At 40.6% G+C, this 15,005-nt stretch overlaps 1 protein-coding gene across 7 annotated transcripts in view; it reads right to left on the reverse strand.

Annotated features, from left to right (window-relative positions):
• Window positions 1-819: 819 nt before the first annotated feature.
• BCL2L11 (BCL2 like 11) overlaps window positions 820-15,005 on the reverse strand; it is a 40,623-nt gene continuing 26,437 nt past the window's right edge. For 6 of the 7 annotated variants that reach the window (XM_035111096.2, XM_035111095.2, XM_060273060.1 and 3 more), the window contains one exon: window positions 820-6,778. In XM_035111096.2, the coding sequence (XP_034966987.1) occupies window positions 6,689-6,778 (90 nt within the window). In that variant the 3' untranslated portion in view covers window positions 820-6,688. Of the gene's footprint in view, window positions 6,779-9,140; window positions 9,157-15,005 lie in introns of all 7 variants that reach the window. The other variant, XM_060273061.1, reaches the window with a different exon arrangement.

The following is a 15,005-nucleotide window of genomic DNA, read 5'->3' on the forward strand; positions in this document are numbered from 1 at the left end:
TTTCGGGGGGGGGGGAGTGGTCGGATTGGCCAAATAGGGACATCTGGGGAATCTAGTTGGCATACAGGCTGCAGTTTCTCTACCATGTTATAAAAGGAAGAAAAATGTCTCCACCCTTTTCATCTTATAATCCTTGACCATATCCCATTTTACAGAGCAATCCTATTGGCAGGGCAGATATTCCAAGGTACAGTGGTACCTCTACTTACGAATTTAATGCGTTCCGAACACACATTTGTAAGTCAAAAAAAAAATGTAAGTCGAATCCCATAGGAATGCATTGGGAGAAAAAAATTGTAAGTAGAAGCAACCCTATCTAAAAATTTGTAAGTAGAAAAAATCCTATCTAAACCGCATCCAAGATGGCGGGCGGAGCTCTATTCGTAAGTAGAAACATTCGTAAGTAGAGGTACCACTGTAGTTTTACTGCAACATCCAAACCTTGCTTGTTTGCTGCAGCAGGGCAGGCTGCACAGAGAGGCAGCTTTTTCATCCTTTTTTAGCCATGGCGGCTCCACGGGCTCATGTCCTTTTAGGCCTGAACTGTGGGAATGGCAGCAGAATGAAGGGTGCTTAGTTCGATACCTCATTTCTGTAATTAAGTGCTAGCTGCATTAGACAACTCCATTACTTGAACAATCCATTACAAGGATTCTTTTGATTATGCATATTAAGGGAAGTGTATGCAACCTTTTTTTTAAAAAAAAAAAGTCTGCACAAATAATATAATGTCCAAACCCAATTCATCGCCTTTATTTATAACCATGTAAGAACAAGCAAACTTAGGAAAGAAAGTGAAATAAAAAAAGGTACGCAATCAATAGTTGAAAGTTTTATTCATATAAAATTCATTAAGGACATAAAAGATTGTATCTTAAAAAAGATCTGCGGTTATTTACAGCAGTATTGCACAAGTAAAGTGGCAATTACCCTGTCAAAATTTCATCAGTGCAAAACACAAGTAAGCCAGGGAAACTGCAATAAAAATGCTACATAAAAATGCTGGGTTCTAAGAAACATGTTAGTGATTAATCAGTACAAGATCAGTGCTACATTGATGTTTGTACCTAATGTTGTGGTGCTGTCATACAGTAACTAGTGGTCTTTAAACCAGGGCGCAAAATGTTTCTCTTCCACTAAGAATTTAGTAGTTCTTGAACAAACTGCAGATACTTCTTATTTATGAGGTAACAAGTCATATCCTGTGCTACGTAAACTGAGGCTAAGGGACAAGTTTTTAACAGCCCTTAAATGTAAGCACAATTGTAGGAAGAAACAGGAAGCACCAAGATTGTGAACTGGCACCTAATGAATTTGCAACAAAAATCTACTTTTGAGAGGGGATGCTGTGAGTAGGTGTCCCGAGTAAGCTCTCTGGACATTTTTAAAAGACTGACAAGTTCAGAGCACTGCATGTTGCTTTATCAAAACCAGTATGAAATCTGCCTTCGGTCCTCAGAAAGTTATTTGGAACTAACTCATTTTAAAAGCCACAAATGCAGTGCTAGATGTGGCCCTTGAACATGTAAAAGCCCTTCCCAATCAAACTGACCCCTGCCTTCGCTTCATATTTCAATTATTTCAACAAGACAGAGAAAGATGGGCAAGAGACACGGTACAGAAAATCAAGGGGTTTAAACAACATCTAAAATAGCATCAACTATCCCAAACTAGTAGACAGTGCTCTAAACTGATCAATCACTATTTCCATATACACTAAGTACAATTCAAGGTGGGGGGGGGAAGACTTTACAAGAACTTAAATAAGCAGAAAATAAATATACAACATTTCTACAAGTTACAGCATTATGGAACAGTAGAGTGCATTAATTACAAAGAAAAGGGGAATCTACAGTATTTAACAAAGTCAATTCTACAAAAAAAGTTTAGAGAAATCAATCCGTTTTACTTCAGCTGCTGTACAAAAAAATCTTACATGACATAGTAAGAAGAGAAGGAACATTGCACAGAGGTGACATTTGGCTCAGATGAGGACTGCACTAATCTAATAAATACTCAAATATTTACAATCATTCAAAAGGGGGGGGAAGCATGGAGACACTAAGAAGAAATTTGAATATGGTTTCTCCACAACCAAAGAAAATTCTTCATAAAATGTTTTGGCAGGATTATATATAGTTATAGATATATAAATGGGATTTCTAGAAAAAGTTTTTTTTTTAAACCCACATGTCTAATGTGGACACTGTGGGGATGTCAAGGCACAAAACCTGCACTGAACTGTGACAAACTAAAATGGGCCTTGCTTGATTTAGCATTTTAAGATATAATGTCCGGCAGAGATTTATTGGGAAAACAAGAGAGCTTGGGTTTGGGCCACACAGTGCCAATATCTTGCCATTTACTGTTTTTTGTTATAATTCACAGAATTTTATTTAAAAAAACCCACATTTCTTAGGCTTACGATTAAGTTTGCCTGAAGCCATGGCAGCAAGCTAATTGCACTCCCATGCTAGCAGTTAACACATATGAATGTGTACACATCTCAAGGCACTGGGCCAGCCGAGCCTTATAAGAAAAGGGGGAGGGAAGGTTATAGGGGTCTGAAGGGAGTGCACTGCGACTTTCAGGACCCCCCCCCCCTTCCCAAAGCAGCTCCTTATCCCCTAAGCCCCCTCCCTCCTCAAAAAAGCCACTCTTAATAGGTTACGGTTTCCTAAAGAGTACTCTCTGTAGCCATGTCAATGAAGAACAGGGGAATTCTCCCACTTCAGGCGCTTGTCTGGAGCTCCCTGGGTCCCAACCACTGAAAGCATGACTGCAGGGAGGGTTTTGTGTTAGAAAGGCATTAAAACTAGAGTGCTCCAAATGCAGAAGCACTAAACAGAAAACACTTTGGTGAGTTCTTGAGAACTAATTCTGGTGGCAGAAAAGATTTTAGAAGGAATCGCGATGGGTCAGTGCTGACAACTAATATGAGTCAATTTGATCTCAAGAGAGAGCTTTCTAATTATTCCCAGTGAAAAACACAGGTTTCCCATCGTATGCAGAAAGATTACTGGCAAACTGCCGGTTTAAAAGCTGTGTTATCAACATTGCTAAATCTGGAAATGAACTCCTTGGTTCCCCTGGTTTTTTGGATGCCACGAAAAATCTCTATCACACAGTATCAGTTTGAATGGTCTAAGACTAACACCCGCTTCTTTGCCTTTTTCAATCAACCAGCTTTATGTGGGTTTATGTGCAATTAATTATACAGGCAAACTTACTATTAGTGATGTTGCAATTTCTGCCTGATGTTAAACAAATTGGGGAGAAAACCCACAACATTGTTGACCAAAGCTAGTAAAATTACGAAACTAACGTTGCTACAAAGCTTCCATGGCTTTGCCCTTGTTAACACATTATCGCCATTGGAGCTTACAGATGAAACAGCCTGACCGAATAAGGGCTATACAGATAAGGAGACAATACTTCTTCTGCACATGATTCCCTGGCTAGATCTGGAATAGCAAAAGCACAAGAGGATGAAGTGGTTTGGACTCTGTCCCTGGATGCAAGACTGAGGGATGTTTCCAACAGTGAACTGGCAACAGTCAAATCATGGCTGTCAGTTTGGACAGAATCTTAGCACACCCTTTCCTCGTCTCTTTGTTTTCAAAGAGGTGTTTGGCACTGTCAATATCAATCTTACTAACCATCTATTGTACAGACATGCATCAGGTGATGTGTGTGAGCAGCTTATCGTTGCTTGCGCCTCTCTCTAGCTTGGGACCCCAAAGCTTATTTTGGTCATCTGGATTTATCCTATAATCTACTGCAGAGACATTCAGGACAGGGGGTGCATCTGCAGGCACTGGCATAGGAGCTGAAGTTGACAAAACTCTCCAGCACATAATAGCACTTAGGATGGATTTGATATAGCCGCAAAAAGACTGCAGTTTTTTAAAAAAGAGGTTACAACATTTTCAGTGGTGCTGGTGAAACCAGAAATTGGCGACGTAGCATTTGGAAGCAAGTTACAAACAGGAATCAGTTGACCCATTGTATTATGCAAAGTATCTGCACCATTTTATGTAACTGATCAATGGCCAAAAAAAATTATGTGGAATAAGGGGCACTTGCAACCAGAACCTTTAAGTAACTATGCAGTTCCAGGAAACTCATTTTGCAGTTGCCTCCCAAAGCAAAGTAAAAACTCAATCCAAATCCACATATGAACCAGTTTACCATAACATGGTACAGCACAGGTTAAACCGCTTTGATTTTATAGGAGGAAAATGAAATGAACAATGTCCCAAAACTGAAACAATTCAGGTTGCAATCCTTTAATCTATGCACATAGGAATGAGCCCCATTGAACTTACTTCTGAGATATAGGGATTGTCTGTTAGTATAGTTTTAATAAATCAGGAAGCGTGATGAAGGATATTACAGAAACAAAATGTTTCTTTTAAAAAAAGGAAGTCGGGATCTGTGCCAATACTGTCTGCCATCTGGTTTAGTGGAATTTTACTTGATTTTTTTTAATGGGACGTTTTCATTTAAGTTTGGGATTGTGTGCATACTGTGGTTCTTTACCAATTTGGTATAGGGTACAGAATTCAGTATCCTGAGAATTTCAGCTCTTTTTAAAAGCAATTTATTAATCTTTTCGACTGCAAATCTAAGTCTGAAGGACTCCTTACAAAATCTGATGTAATATCTGAATGCAAGGGATCACAGGGAGTCTTCAGGGCTCTGCCCAGCATTTCCCAAACCTTTATTACATGGGACACAGTATTTTCTAGGATTAAGATTGGGGGCTTTACCATACACCTATTTTCTCACTCTGCTCCCACAATAATCGGCAGGCATCCTCCTTACAACTACAGAATGATGCAGTTAATAGGGTCTTACTGGCACTCTACATTTCCCCTTCTTCTGCCTGTCAGGAGTCAGGTAGGGAAAGACTGTGCAGGAGATCCCAGGTTCATTCCCCGGTATCTACAGGTAAGGATGAGAAAGAATCCTTACACACTTGTCAGTCAGAACGACAATACTGAGCTAGATGGCTCAGTGGTATAAAGCAGCTTCCTATGCTTTCTGGGATTCGCCTGTACCTGGCAGCCCATAGCATACCCGAGTCAAGGAATCTAGCAAGTCCTTCCCACAGAAGACTCCCTCTTCCCATAAATTGACAGAGAAATCGGGTAAAAGGGACAGAGGAGGGAATTAAAGATACAAAGGACTCTCCCCAGTCCAACATAGTGACTTAGTTTCCAGACACATTTCAGTCCTTTGCTATGGCATACCACTGTGCCCCACCCTACAGTTTGGGAATTATCAATCCTTACTGCTCCCCTTTATGGCTTACAGAAACAACCTGCACAATTTAATATGTTGCACAATTCAGCTGTTTGCAGCAGGTTGCCCTTGATTCAGCTTTTTGTTTTTCTTATCACATTACAAGTAGCCCTGATTAAGGAACATCACAAAACAAAGTAGCTAACTCATATTAGATAAATGCAGCCAATCACCTATTGGCACCTTAGGAAAGGTGCCACTTGTTAAAAGGTCTTTTTTCTGGAATAAAATTTGTTCCTGCTCTGTCTTTTGTTGGAGTTTTCACCCTCTGAATACTGTGCTGCTGTTGACCTCAAACCCAGGCAGCGAGTCAGTAGTCCTTATACATTCCACATTATGGTTGCTCGGTCATCTCTCATATTATTTAAAAACAAAGGCAGCAATTAACAAAATCCAGAGTGCTTAAAAAAATAAACAAAACAAAACACAGAGACTGGATTTAAAAAAAACAAAGAGAAATATACCAAAGTGAGGATCAAAACAGTGCCTGAAATTATGCAGTAGGACCCTGTTGCTAACAACTTTGGGCAATATTGCACAGGCATAGGAACTGCTTTCACCCACATACAATGACTTATTGCTACATCCCCCCCCTCCCGCCTGCCTTCAGTATATGTCATAGAATACACACTTATCTATACAAATTATAAAGGAAGAAAATTGTAAAAGGCAACCTGGTGACATTATTTGGAACATTAAAACTTTCACAGTTTAATTTCAACTTCCAAAGCAAATTCAAGAGTTCTCCTCCTGGGCTGCTAGATGCAACTGCTTCACCCAACAGAAGATTAAAAATGGTACTTAAACAGCAGATGGATGTATTTCCCCCACCCCACCCCAAACTTCTTCTGTGAATAATGTACAAGGATAGGTGAATTTTAGGTAGCACAGAAATTACCAGTCTGTCTTCTCACTGCTTGGAAAGATTTTGAACAGGAAGCATGTAATATAAAAACTAAGACAGCTTTACAAAGTAGCTGGCTCAGACAATTCTGTTGCAAGATATAATAGCAACCCACAAGTTTCCAAATGAGAACAGGATTAAATGATTTTCTTGAAAGCTGCAATATAGCAAGGTTCTTTTTTTAAAAAAAAAAGAACTTTCATCAAAACAAAGTTAGTTCTACTTTCAGATGAAATCCTGTTTCTTAAAAAGGTGGTCCATTTCCAAATATCCATTTAAAAAACTTGCTTTCCTCTAAAAAACCACGAAGAGGCCCAAACCACCTGATATGGAGTCCTTCTGCTCCTTTTCATTTGCTGGATGTATCCGAGGTCAATAAAGGCCTGTTACCTGCACCCAGAGACCAAAGACATTGTGTTCAAAGTTTCTGTCACTGGAAACGAGTAAATAATCCCAAGCTGCCTCTTGGCGCATTAGTCACTGCATTCTCCATATGAGGCGGACGATGTAATGCAACAGGCGCAAAATTATGATCTGGTGGTTTACTGCTTGGTAATCCAAGAAACCCTGCAAGAGGAAATGAGAGGTTCTTTTAATTCACGAAGCTTTACTGTCTGGTAGTAATAATTACCAAATTTATAGGCCAAGCACAGGAATTGCTATGCTAGCAGTTAGCATAGGAAACTGCAAAAGCTATGCCAGGGCAAAGCATGGCATGATAGCACTGTTATATGTTGGCACTGCAAGCCGTTCTGACAGGTGCTCAAGTGGCTAAGATTGATGTTCTGTACACAGCGAGATAATAAAACAACCAGTTGGCTTTTATTTGAGTTTTGGGTGTTTAGCATCACCTACTTGGCCACACTTCAACTTGTGCATTGTAATCAAAAGAACTATCATGTTGTTTGAAAGGGAGATAACAGCAAATGTGCATGTGATCACAAGTAGCCTACATGACATAAAAGTTTAATATTTATTGACCTAACAATGTTATTTATGTGAAAATTAGCCTCTGCTGATTAGATGGGGATATTAAGGCCAAGATGAGGAATCCTGTTCTTGTATTGTTTGTTATGGATTTATTAAGATTTATGCTGTCTTGACATGAATTTGGCTTTCACTTGTTTTATGTTTTGACACACACTGTGTTTTGCTGTATTTACTTTTATTCTGATAGTCTGCCTTAATTGAGTTGGGTGTTGTTGTTGTTTGGGGGGGGGTTACTGTTTGCTGCTTGGGGAAACTGTCTGAAGTGGGATACAATGAATTCTTTAAATGCAAATACAAATAAATGAGCAGAACTTACTGTCTTTTCTCAGCTGTGAGCATGGAAACATGTTTGCTCTCTCCTGTGTCCTTTGCCCCTTGGCTGTCCTTACACTTTTAAATTTAAGCACCCCGTGTTAGCACCTAGTTCAGCATACACACATTGTGTGAACCAGTCACTACAGTAGTAAGCTCTTGAACAGCCTGAGCTACAAACCCCAAAATCACATTTCAGCCCAGCCATGAATTAAGTGGTTTGCAGTGGAACATCCTTCCATGTAAATACATTTGAGATCAAATGGCTTTCGTAATCATGTCGGGTGTAAGAGAAATACATCCTGTTAATGAGAAATGGATCTACTTGGGGGACACAGCAAAGCATGAAAAAAATCATCATTAGAAAGCAGGGTGTCTGGGGTTTGCCTCCTGTCCTTGCAGTTTAGATTTTCCACCACCATTCACAGGCACTGATAGCTGCTGTCCATGTATCCTGAGTTGAGTATACACTCAGAGACAGCGCCACACAACATGCCTTAAAGCAGGAATGGGAAACCTGTGGTCCTCCAGTTCTTGTTGGGACTCCCAACACCCTTCAACATTTGGAGGGCCATAAGCTCCTCGCCCCAACTTTCAAGGAGATAGTGTCTAGCAAAGAAAAACACTTGTACAGACCTGTGTTTATTCCTTTTTACTGTGACTATTTTGCCATTCCAACCTCTGTCCCAATGCAGCCCCTGCCCTGCCGAGAGGAACACTCATGGGAAGCTCACACCTACCCTGCTACACAAATCCCCACTCCCACCCCAGCAACTAGCCACACTTGCCCACCTGGCTGTCAGTTTTCTACATGCTTGTAACTAGAAGTAAAGAAATCTGTTTGTGAAATGCTTAAGCACCCTCAGCGCTGGGACTAGAGCAACTGTCGCTATATTTAATCTTGTTCTACACTGCTTAATTCACTGTCGCTAAGTTTTATGTGAGGTTTGTTACAAGAAACAAAATGGTATATAATTTATGAGATCTGGTAGCACACACAGAAGGAGAAAAGGGGAAGCCCAAAACAGGATGGTATTCTCAGAGTATAATTGTGTCATTGTCCAAATTGTTGACTCTCGAAAATGTTAAGAGATTCCCAAAGGATGAAATCTGGTAACTATAATTTATCTGAGAAACCAGTGATTTGGTGTCGTTTGTGCCAAGAGCCTAAATAAAGCTATAGGCAATATGTGCCAGAGCTAATGAACTAGTGAACCTCTAAATTATTCTCAAGTGACTCCACCTGTGTAAACACTAGTTGGTTCAGTTTGGGGTATAAAAATATGCAAGCAGATATATTATAAAAGATGCAGCCACGTAATGCAAAGTATGGCGGGTCACATATTAACATGTTGACTGCACTCAACTTTAGGCAAGGGCCACAGGCTGAAGGAAACAAGGAAGTAATTTTACTTTCTATTCCTTTTTTTTAAAAAAAAACATTGTTTCAAGATAGAAGTGTAATGTGCAAGATGGCCCAAAGTTTTACATACCGGTATACAATAAAATAATGTCATAGGCACATGTGGCAAATGTATGGTACACATGGTTGAAACCATACAGACATGTGTAGAAGGGAGCCTTAGAAAACCAGTTCAGAGGGTTAGCTACACTGACATATGCACACAAGAATCTTGCAGCACCTTAAAAGATTAGCAGATTTGTTGTGGCTTAAGATTTTGTGGGCTAGAACCAACTTCATTAAACACCACTGTTAAAACTTCAAAGTGCCGTAAGACCCACTCTGTATATGTTAAATCCAGAGGCTAGCACCATGTTTCAGCTGGGAAAAAGCATGAAAGAAGAGCACTTGGGAAAAACCAGAAGGAGCTACGACTCACCTAAGGCTAACCGTTATGCCACAAGACACTTCTTTGGGTTTTCAAGCGAAGCTAAAGTTTAGCTGCATAAAGAATGCTGCTAACATTTCCAAAGGCTGAGCAAGACTGTGGCAGCTGCTGCAGAGTTTGCCTGACCAAGCCCTTGCCCCGATTCACCTGACATAATGGGACTGCGATAAGACCAAGGCACTTCCCCTCCACTTCTACATAACAAGATGGGAGGAAATCAGTTTCGTGTCTGCAATTCCTGTAGAGGCACTCTAACAACAGCCTGTGATTTTTATCTTAGATGTATGGGATTGTTCCATAATTAGCCTTTCATAAGTTTATTTTCAAAACTATAAAGGCATTATTTTAGGTTGCTCTGTGTGTGCTTGCGGGACAGAGATGGCAACCCTTTCAAGGCAACCCTAAGTGGAGTAATCCAAGGTAGCAGAAAGATTGAAAAGGATACCAGACATTCATGACATTCATATGGAGTGCCTGTGGCATATGTTTACTGTATATGCATGGCAAAGAAGAGAGGACATTCTAGCTTCTTCATCATGTGAATACAGTCACCACCTGTATAAGCATCTGAAACAGGTCAAAATCCCAACTCACTGCTTCTTTAGGGGAATGGCTGGTGCAAAATGTAGCTACGCACAGAAGACAGACAACTAATAGATTCACAAAGGTCAAAGATTCAGAAGACTGGCACAAGAGATCCTGAATTACTATTTTGGATTAATACATTTTCTGTACTCCTTTAGTCTTCTTTCCTTCAGCTCACAAGAGATTTCGAATGGGTTGAAGCATGTAATTCAGCAACCCTGCAAAAGCTAAGCAGGACTGGCTAGAAGTGGTGAAATCCTGCCTGAGAACTCAAAGTGTGTCTTCTTGAATTCCATAAAACACAGGAAGGATAGAAATGGCATAAATAAAAGACCCATAGCTTCCTGAAAGAACTGAGAAGCCAGCCCTAATGATTCCAACACTACCTCAGAGGCCAACTCTACAAGCTGGAAGTCTAAGGGGAAGCAGACAGAAGGATACTGAAGGACTGTATTTCCAGTCTGTCTTGTGCTTGACACCAGAAATACAGCCACTCAAGTGCAAAAAAACCAACAACACACCTGTGTAAAGTCAAAATCAGTGGATGTTTGCAATTCTGGCTGATGGAATAAGTCCCACTGAAGACAGTGCAATTTATTTCCAAGCAAAAAATGCATACAACTGCAGGGTCAGCAGCAGTTATACATTCTGCTACAGAGAATGCTAGAAAATTGAGCTTCACTTTGGCAGTAGAAAATGAGGCAATCATTTAAATTTGGTACAAACCGAGAATAGTATTATTAATGAAGTGAACTAAGCAGAAAAGCTGGGGCTCTGGGAGGGAGAGAAGAGTGAAGCTATCCTTCAGGTTCCAGGCAGGTAAAAGAGGGAGGGAAAACTGTCACAAACCCAAACTTAATACACTCTGTTAAAACTGTGGTTGACTGAGCAGTGTCAATTAATGGCAAAGCAAGGAAACCTTGGAAGTTGTTAAACCATCCGAGATAGTTTTTGCTGACCCGATTCTAGCTCAATATTAGGAAGAGGTTCCACACAGCTGCATACAAAACAAAAATTAAAGAAAAATATTTGCTGATGAGTAAGAAAGCAGTTCCAAAGATAAGGCCACGGAGTTATTCTCTCTCTCTTAGAATGGATCCCTCAGGCCCTGTGATGACCAACTCATTATTGGCCCTACAGAAAAGAGGAACACTTAATTTGCCTTGCTCAAGCAAGGAGTCTGTAGCCATGCAGGGAACCAGGCAGAGGGCCTTCTCAGTGGTGGCGCCCACCCTGTGGAACGCCCTCCCACCAGATGTCAAAGAATAAAACAGCTACCAGATTTTTAGAAGACATCTGAAGGCAGCCCTGTTTAGGGAGGCTTTTAATGTTTAATAGATTATTTTATTTCATTTTTCTGTTGGAAGCCGCCCAGAGTGGCGGGGTATAAATAATAAATTAATAAATTATTATTATTATTATTATTATTATTATTATTATTATTATTATTATGCAGGCAGATCAAATTAGAAGAGAAACTGCATCAAGAAACCCCAGATCTTCCCTGTACATGGGCATGCTTGTGTGACCCAGGAGGTGGCTACTCAGAGGCCCTTTATAACACTGAGGTGGAGGCGAAAGCACATGCAATATTAGGCCTACAGATGACCTTGGTCAAACACATCAAGGCCTGGGAGCAGAATTTTACTCCCTTCAAGTCTTACTTGCATAAGAAAATTCAGGCCCAGATTCAAGGAAGGCTTCTGTCTTTCGATATATTTAATTTGCTTTAAATTAATAGTGCAATAGACTGAAATAGCAGCAAGTGGCAAGAAAGAAGAGCCAACATGTAGCAGTGAGCATACATAGGCAGCTAGGAAAGGAATAAGAGAGTCGAGTAAGATGGCTACTACAAAAAAAATCTCAAAAGAACTGCTAAGCAACAAAGTAGCCTCCAACAAACCCCAGTCATTTGTACTTTTCCAAAACGCTGGTGCAAGGTTACTGCAAGACTATATGCTTTCGGACTTTGCAATTGTAGGTTAAATCCTGCCATGTCCCCATGTGCTGCTAGCCTCAGCTCATACAGACTATGCCTAATTTGCCATGGTCACTGAGAAACTTTAAAGATGCTCTCAGAGAGCCCAAGCATGCACTTAGAACCCTACTGAATTAGTTGCAATTCTCTCAAGTAAGCAACCTTCCATGAGTTAACTTCTGGGCCTTAATCACCTCTGCATACAAGTGTCTGGACTGGCACAACAGTGGAATGAAGAAATACCCAAATCAAAACAATCTGCAAGTTCAATCCAGGGAAGCAGGTGCATAGGAAACAAAAACAGACCTTGACAGCCACTCGTTCTTTCTGAAGTCTCCTGTGAGTTTACTATTGTTATCAGTAGTAACATTTAGCAGCACATTCTACTCAAGTTTCCAGATATGAATGAGGAAACCAAAAAGCTGTCTAAAACCCAATTCATATGTAAACCAAATGACTCATCACAACAGTTCATTACGGAACACCCCTTCTGCACGTTATTTTGATGTGTGACAAATCAGGTGTGTGAAGCTTTGCCAGCTGAACAAAAAAGCTACATAGTCCAAAATAAAGGCGTGAAAAACGGGAAGGAGCTAAATATAAAACATACTAAACAGCCGGAGAAGTTTAGCCAAAACAAATAGCTAACGGGAAGCAAAACACTATTGAGGAAATATTTCTTAAGCTGAAAATTGCAGCCTGGAAAATCACTCAAATTGGTTTAACCAGTGATGCAAATAACACAGGGGCATCTGGAGGGGAAAAGTGGCAGCTGGCAGGTTAACCCTTCTTTCCTTGTCCCCTGGCAGCTTCCCCATCCCACAACCAAGCCCCGATAGTTTTTTGGGGTGGAAGATTAGGTATCTCATCTCATCCATATTTCTTTGCAAGAAAGAGCCTTGCTGAATCAAACCAAAGGCCCATTCTTCTCCAGCATCTTTTTCACACTGGCCAACCAGATGCCCATGAGAAGTCCAGATGCAAATGTTCCCCAGCAACTGGGATTTCAGAGGAATACTGCCTCAGACATTGGAACTAGTCATAATGACTAGCAGCCATTGATAGCCTTGTCCTCCATGAATTTGTCCAAGCCCCTTTTAAAACCATCCATACTGGTGGCTATATAATCTTGTGGTATTTAATTTGATAGTTTAATCACATGCTGTGTGAAGAATAACATCCTTTTGTGTCCGCCCTCATTCTCCTAACATTCAGCTTCACTGGATGACTCCAGGTTTGACTATTATGAGAACTGCACTCGCCTTTTTTTAATACTAAAAAGCCCCAGACATTGTCATCTTCCTCGTCGCTTCATGCTCTGATCATTTTGGTTGCCATTCCTGAACCTTTATCCAGCTCTGCATTATCCTTTTTGAGGTATGGCCACCAGAATTGTTCACAGCAATTCAAGTTGTGGTTGTACCATAGATTTGCATAATGACATGATATTGGTAGTTTTACTTTCAACCCGTTTCCTAATGGTTTTTAACATGAAATTCACATTTTCACAGCTGCTGCATGCTGAATCAAAATCTTTGCCACGACCACAAGGTTCCCCATCAGTCACTACCAGTTCAGATTCCCTGAGCATATTTGTAACTTTAGGAATTCTTGCTTATACTGAACAGCATTTGCCATTTTTATGCCCATTCCCCTAGTTTTGTGAGTTCCTTATACAGTAGAGCTCCTTGCAATTCCTGAAAAATGCGGTGTTATAAAGGCACCCTGACTTCCCACCCCTAACTCCATATAATATATCAACTAGTCAAAAAGCACAGGCTCCAACACAGATCCCTGGAGGAACCCTCTTCTTACAGCTCTCCACCGTGACAACTGTCCATTTATTCCTATTCTGTTTACTGATCTTTGACCAGTTATTGATCCAGAACATGCCCCCCACCACCACCCACCCCATGCATTCACTTCAGTTGGCAAGCATAAAAATCTTTTAACTGAATGCCAGGCTGTGAATCTTCCATATCCCCTGAGGGAGAGTAAGAGAGAGAGAGATAGAGATGTGTCACTATTGATGCCACAGATCAGTTTGTGGTAATAACATGTGCACTTCCAAGTCAGGTTATTAGGTCTGCCAACACTGCCTAAAGGCAAAAGAACTGCACCCACCATTCATAAGACAGACAGAACAAGAGACAAGAAGTGCAATAGTAATGGAAAAGGAGGTCACTGCACTGCACACTGAGGAATTAGCAGTTCATTACATACAGAAAAAGGAGAGGAAAAATAGATCCCTAAGTTTTATACGTTATTGAACAACTGGTTCCTTTTGCTGAAATAAAACTAATTGCAATCTTTTCACTGCTGATAAAGTAAGAATCAGACTACTGCAGGGATAGACATGTCTGTACATGCCCAGAAGAGAAGTACTGTTAAGTCCTTCCCTGTCTGCAGTTACAATGTCGTCCTTCTGCTTCCAGTAACAAAGCACAGAGAACAGTTATGAAGTATCTGGCTCTTAATAGTTAAAAGCAAGCAGAATGCTGTCTTGTAGCCCAAATTCTGTGAACTGCCAAATAATAATAATAATAATAATAATAATAATAATAAATTTTTATTTATACCCCGCCCTCCCCAGTCAAAACCGGGCTCAGGGCGGCTCACACCAATAAAATTACAATAAAACATAAAAAGCAATTAATTAAAATACAGATTAAAATACAGTATTAAAATTTAAAATGCAGCCTGATTTTAAGTAGTCCATAAATCGAAGCCATGAGGGAGGAAAACACAGGGGTCAGACTAAGTCTGACCCAAAGGCCAGGCGCAACAGCTCTGTCTTGCAGGCCCTGCGGAAAGATGACAAATCCTGCAGGGCCCTGGTCTCCTGTGAAAGAGCGTTCCACCAAGTTGGGGCCAATACTGAAAAGGCCCTGGCTCTAGTAGAGGCCAATCTAGCCACCTTATGGCTCGGGATCTCCAGAGTATTGTTGTTTGTGGACCTTAAGGTCCTCCGCGGGGCATACCAGGAGAGGCGGTCCCGTAGGTACGAGGGTCCCAAGCCGCATGAAGCACAGTAAATAAATGTATTAAACAGGGTTGCCATTTTTCCTCAGGAAAATCG

This window comes from Zootoca vivipara, chromosome 3 (assembly GCF_963506605.1).
Source record: "Zootoca vivipara chromosome 3, rZooViv1.1, whole genome shotgun sequence".
NCBI classification, from domain to species: domain Eukaryota; kingdom Metazoa; phylum Chordata; class Lepidosauria; order Squamata; family Lacertidae; genus Zootoca; species Zootoca vivipara.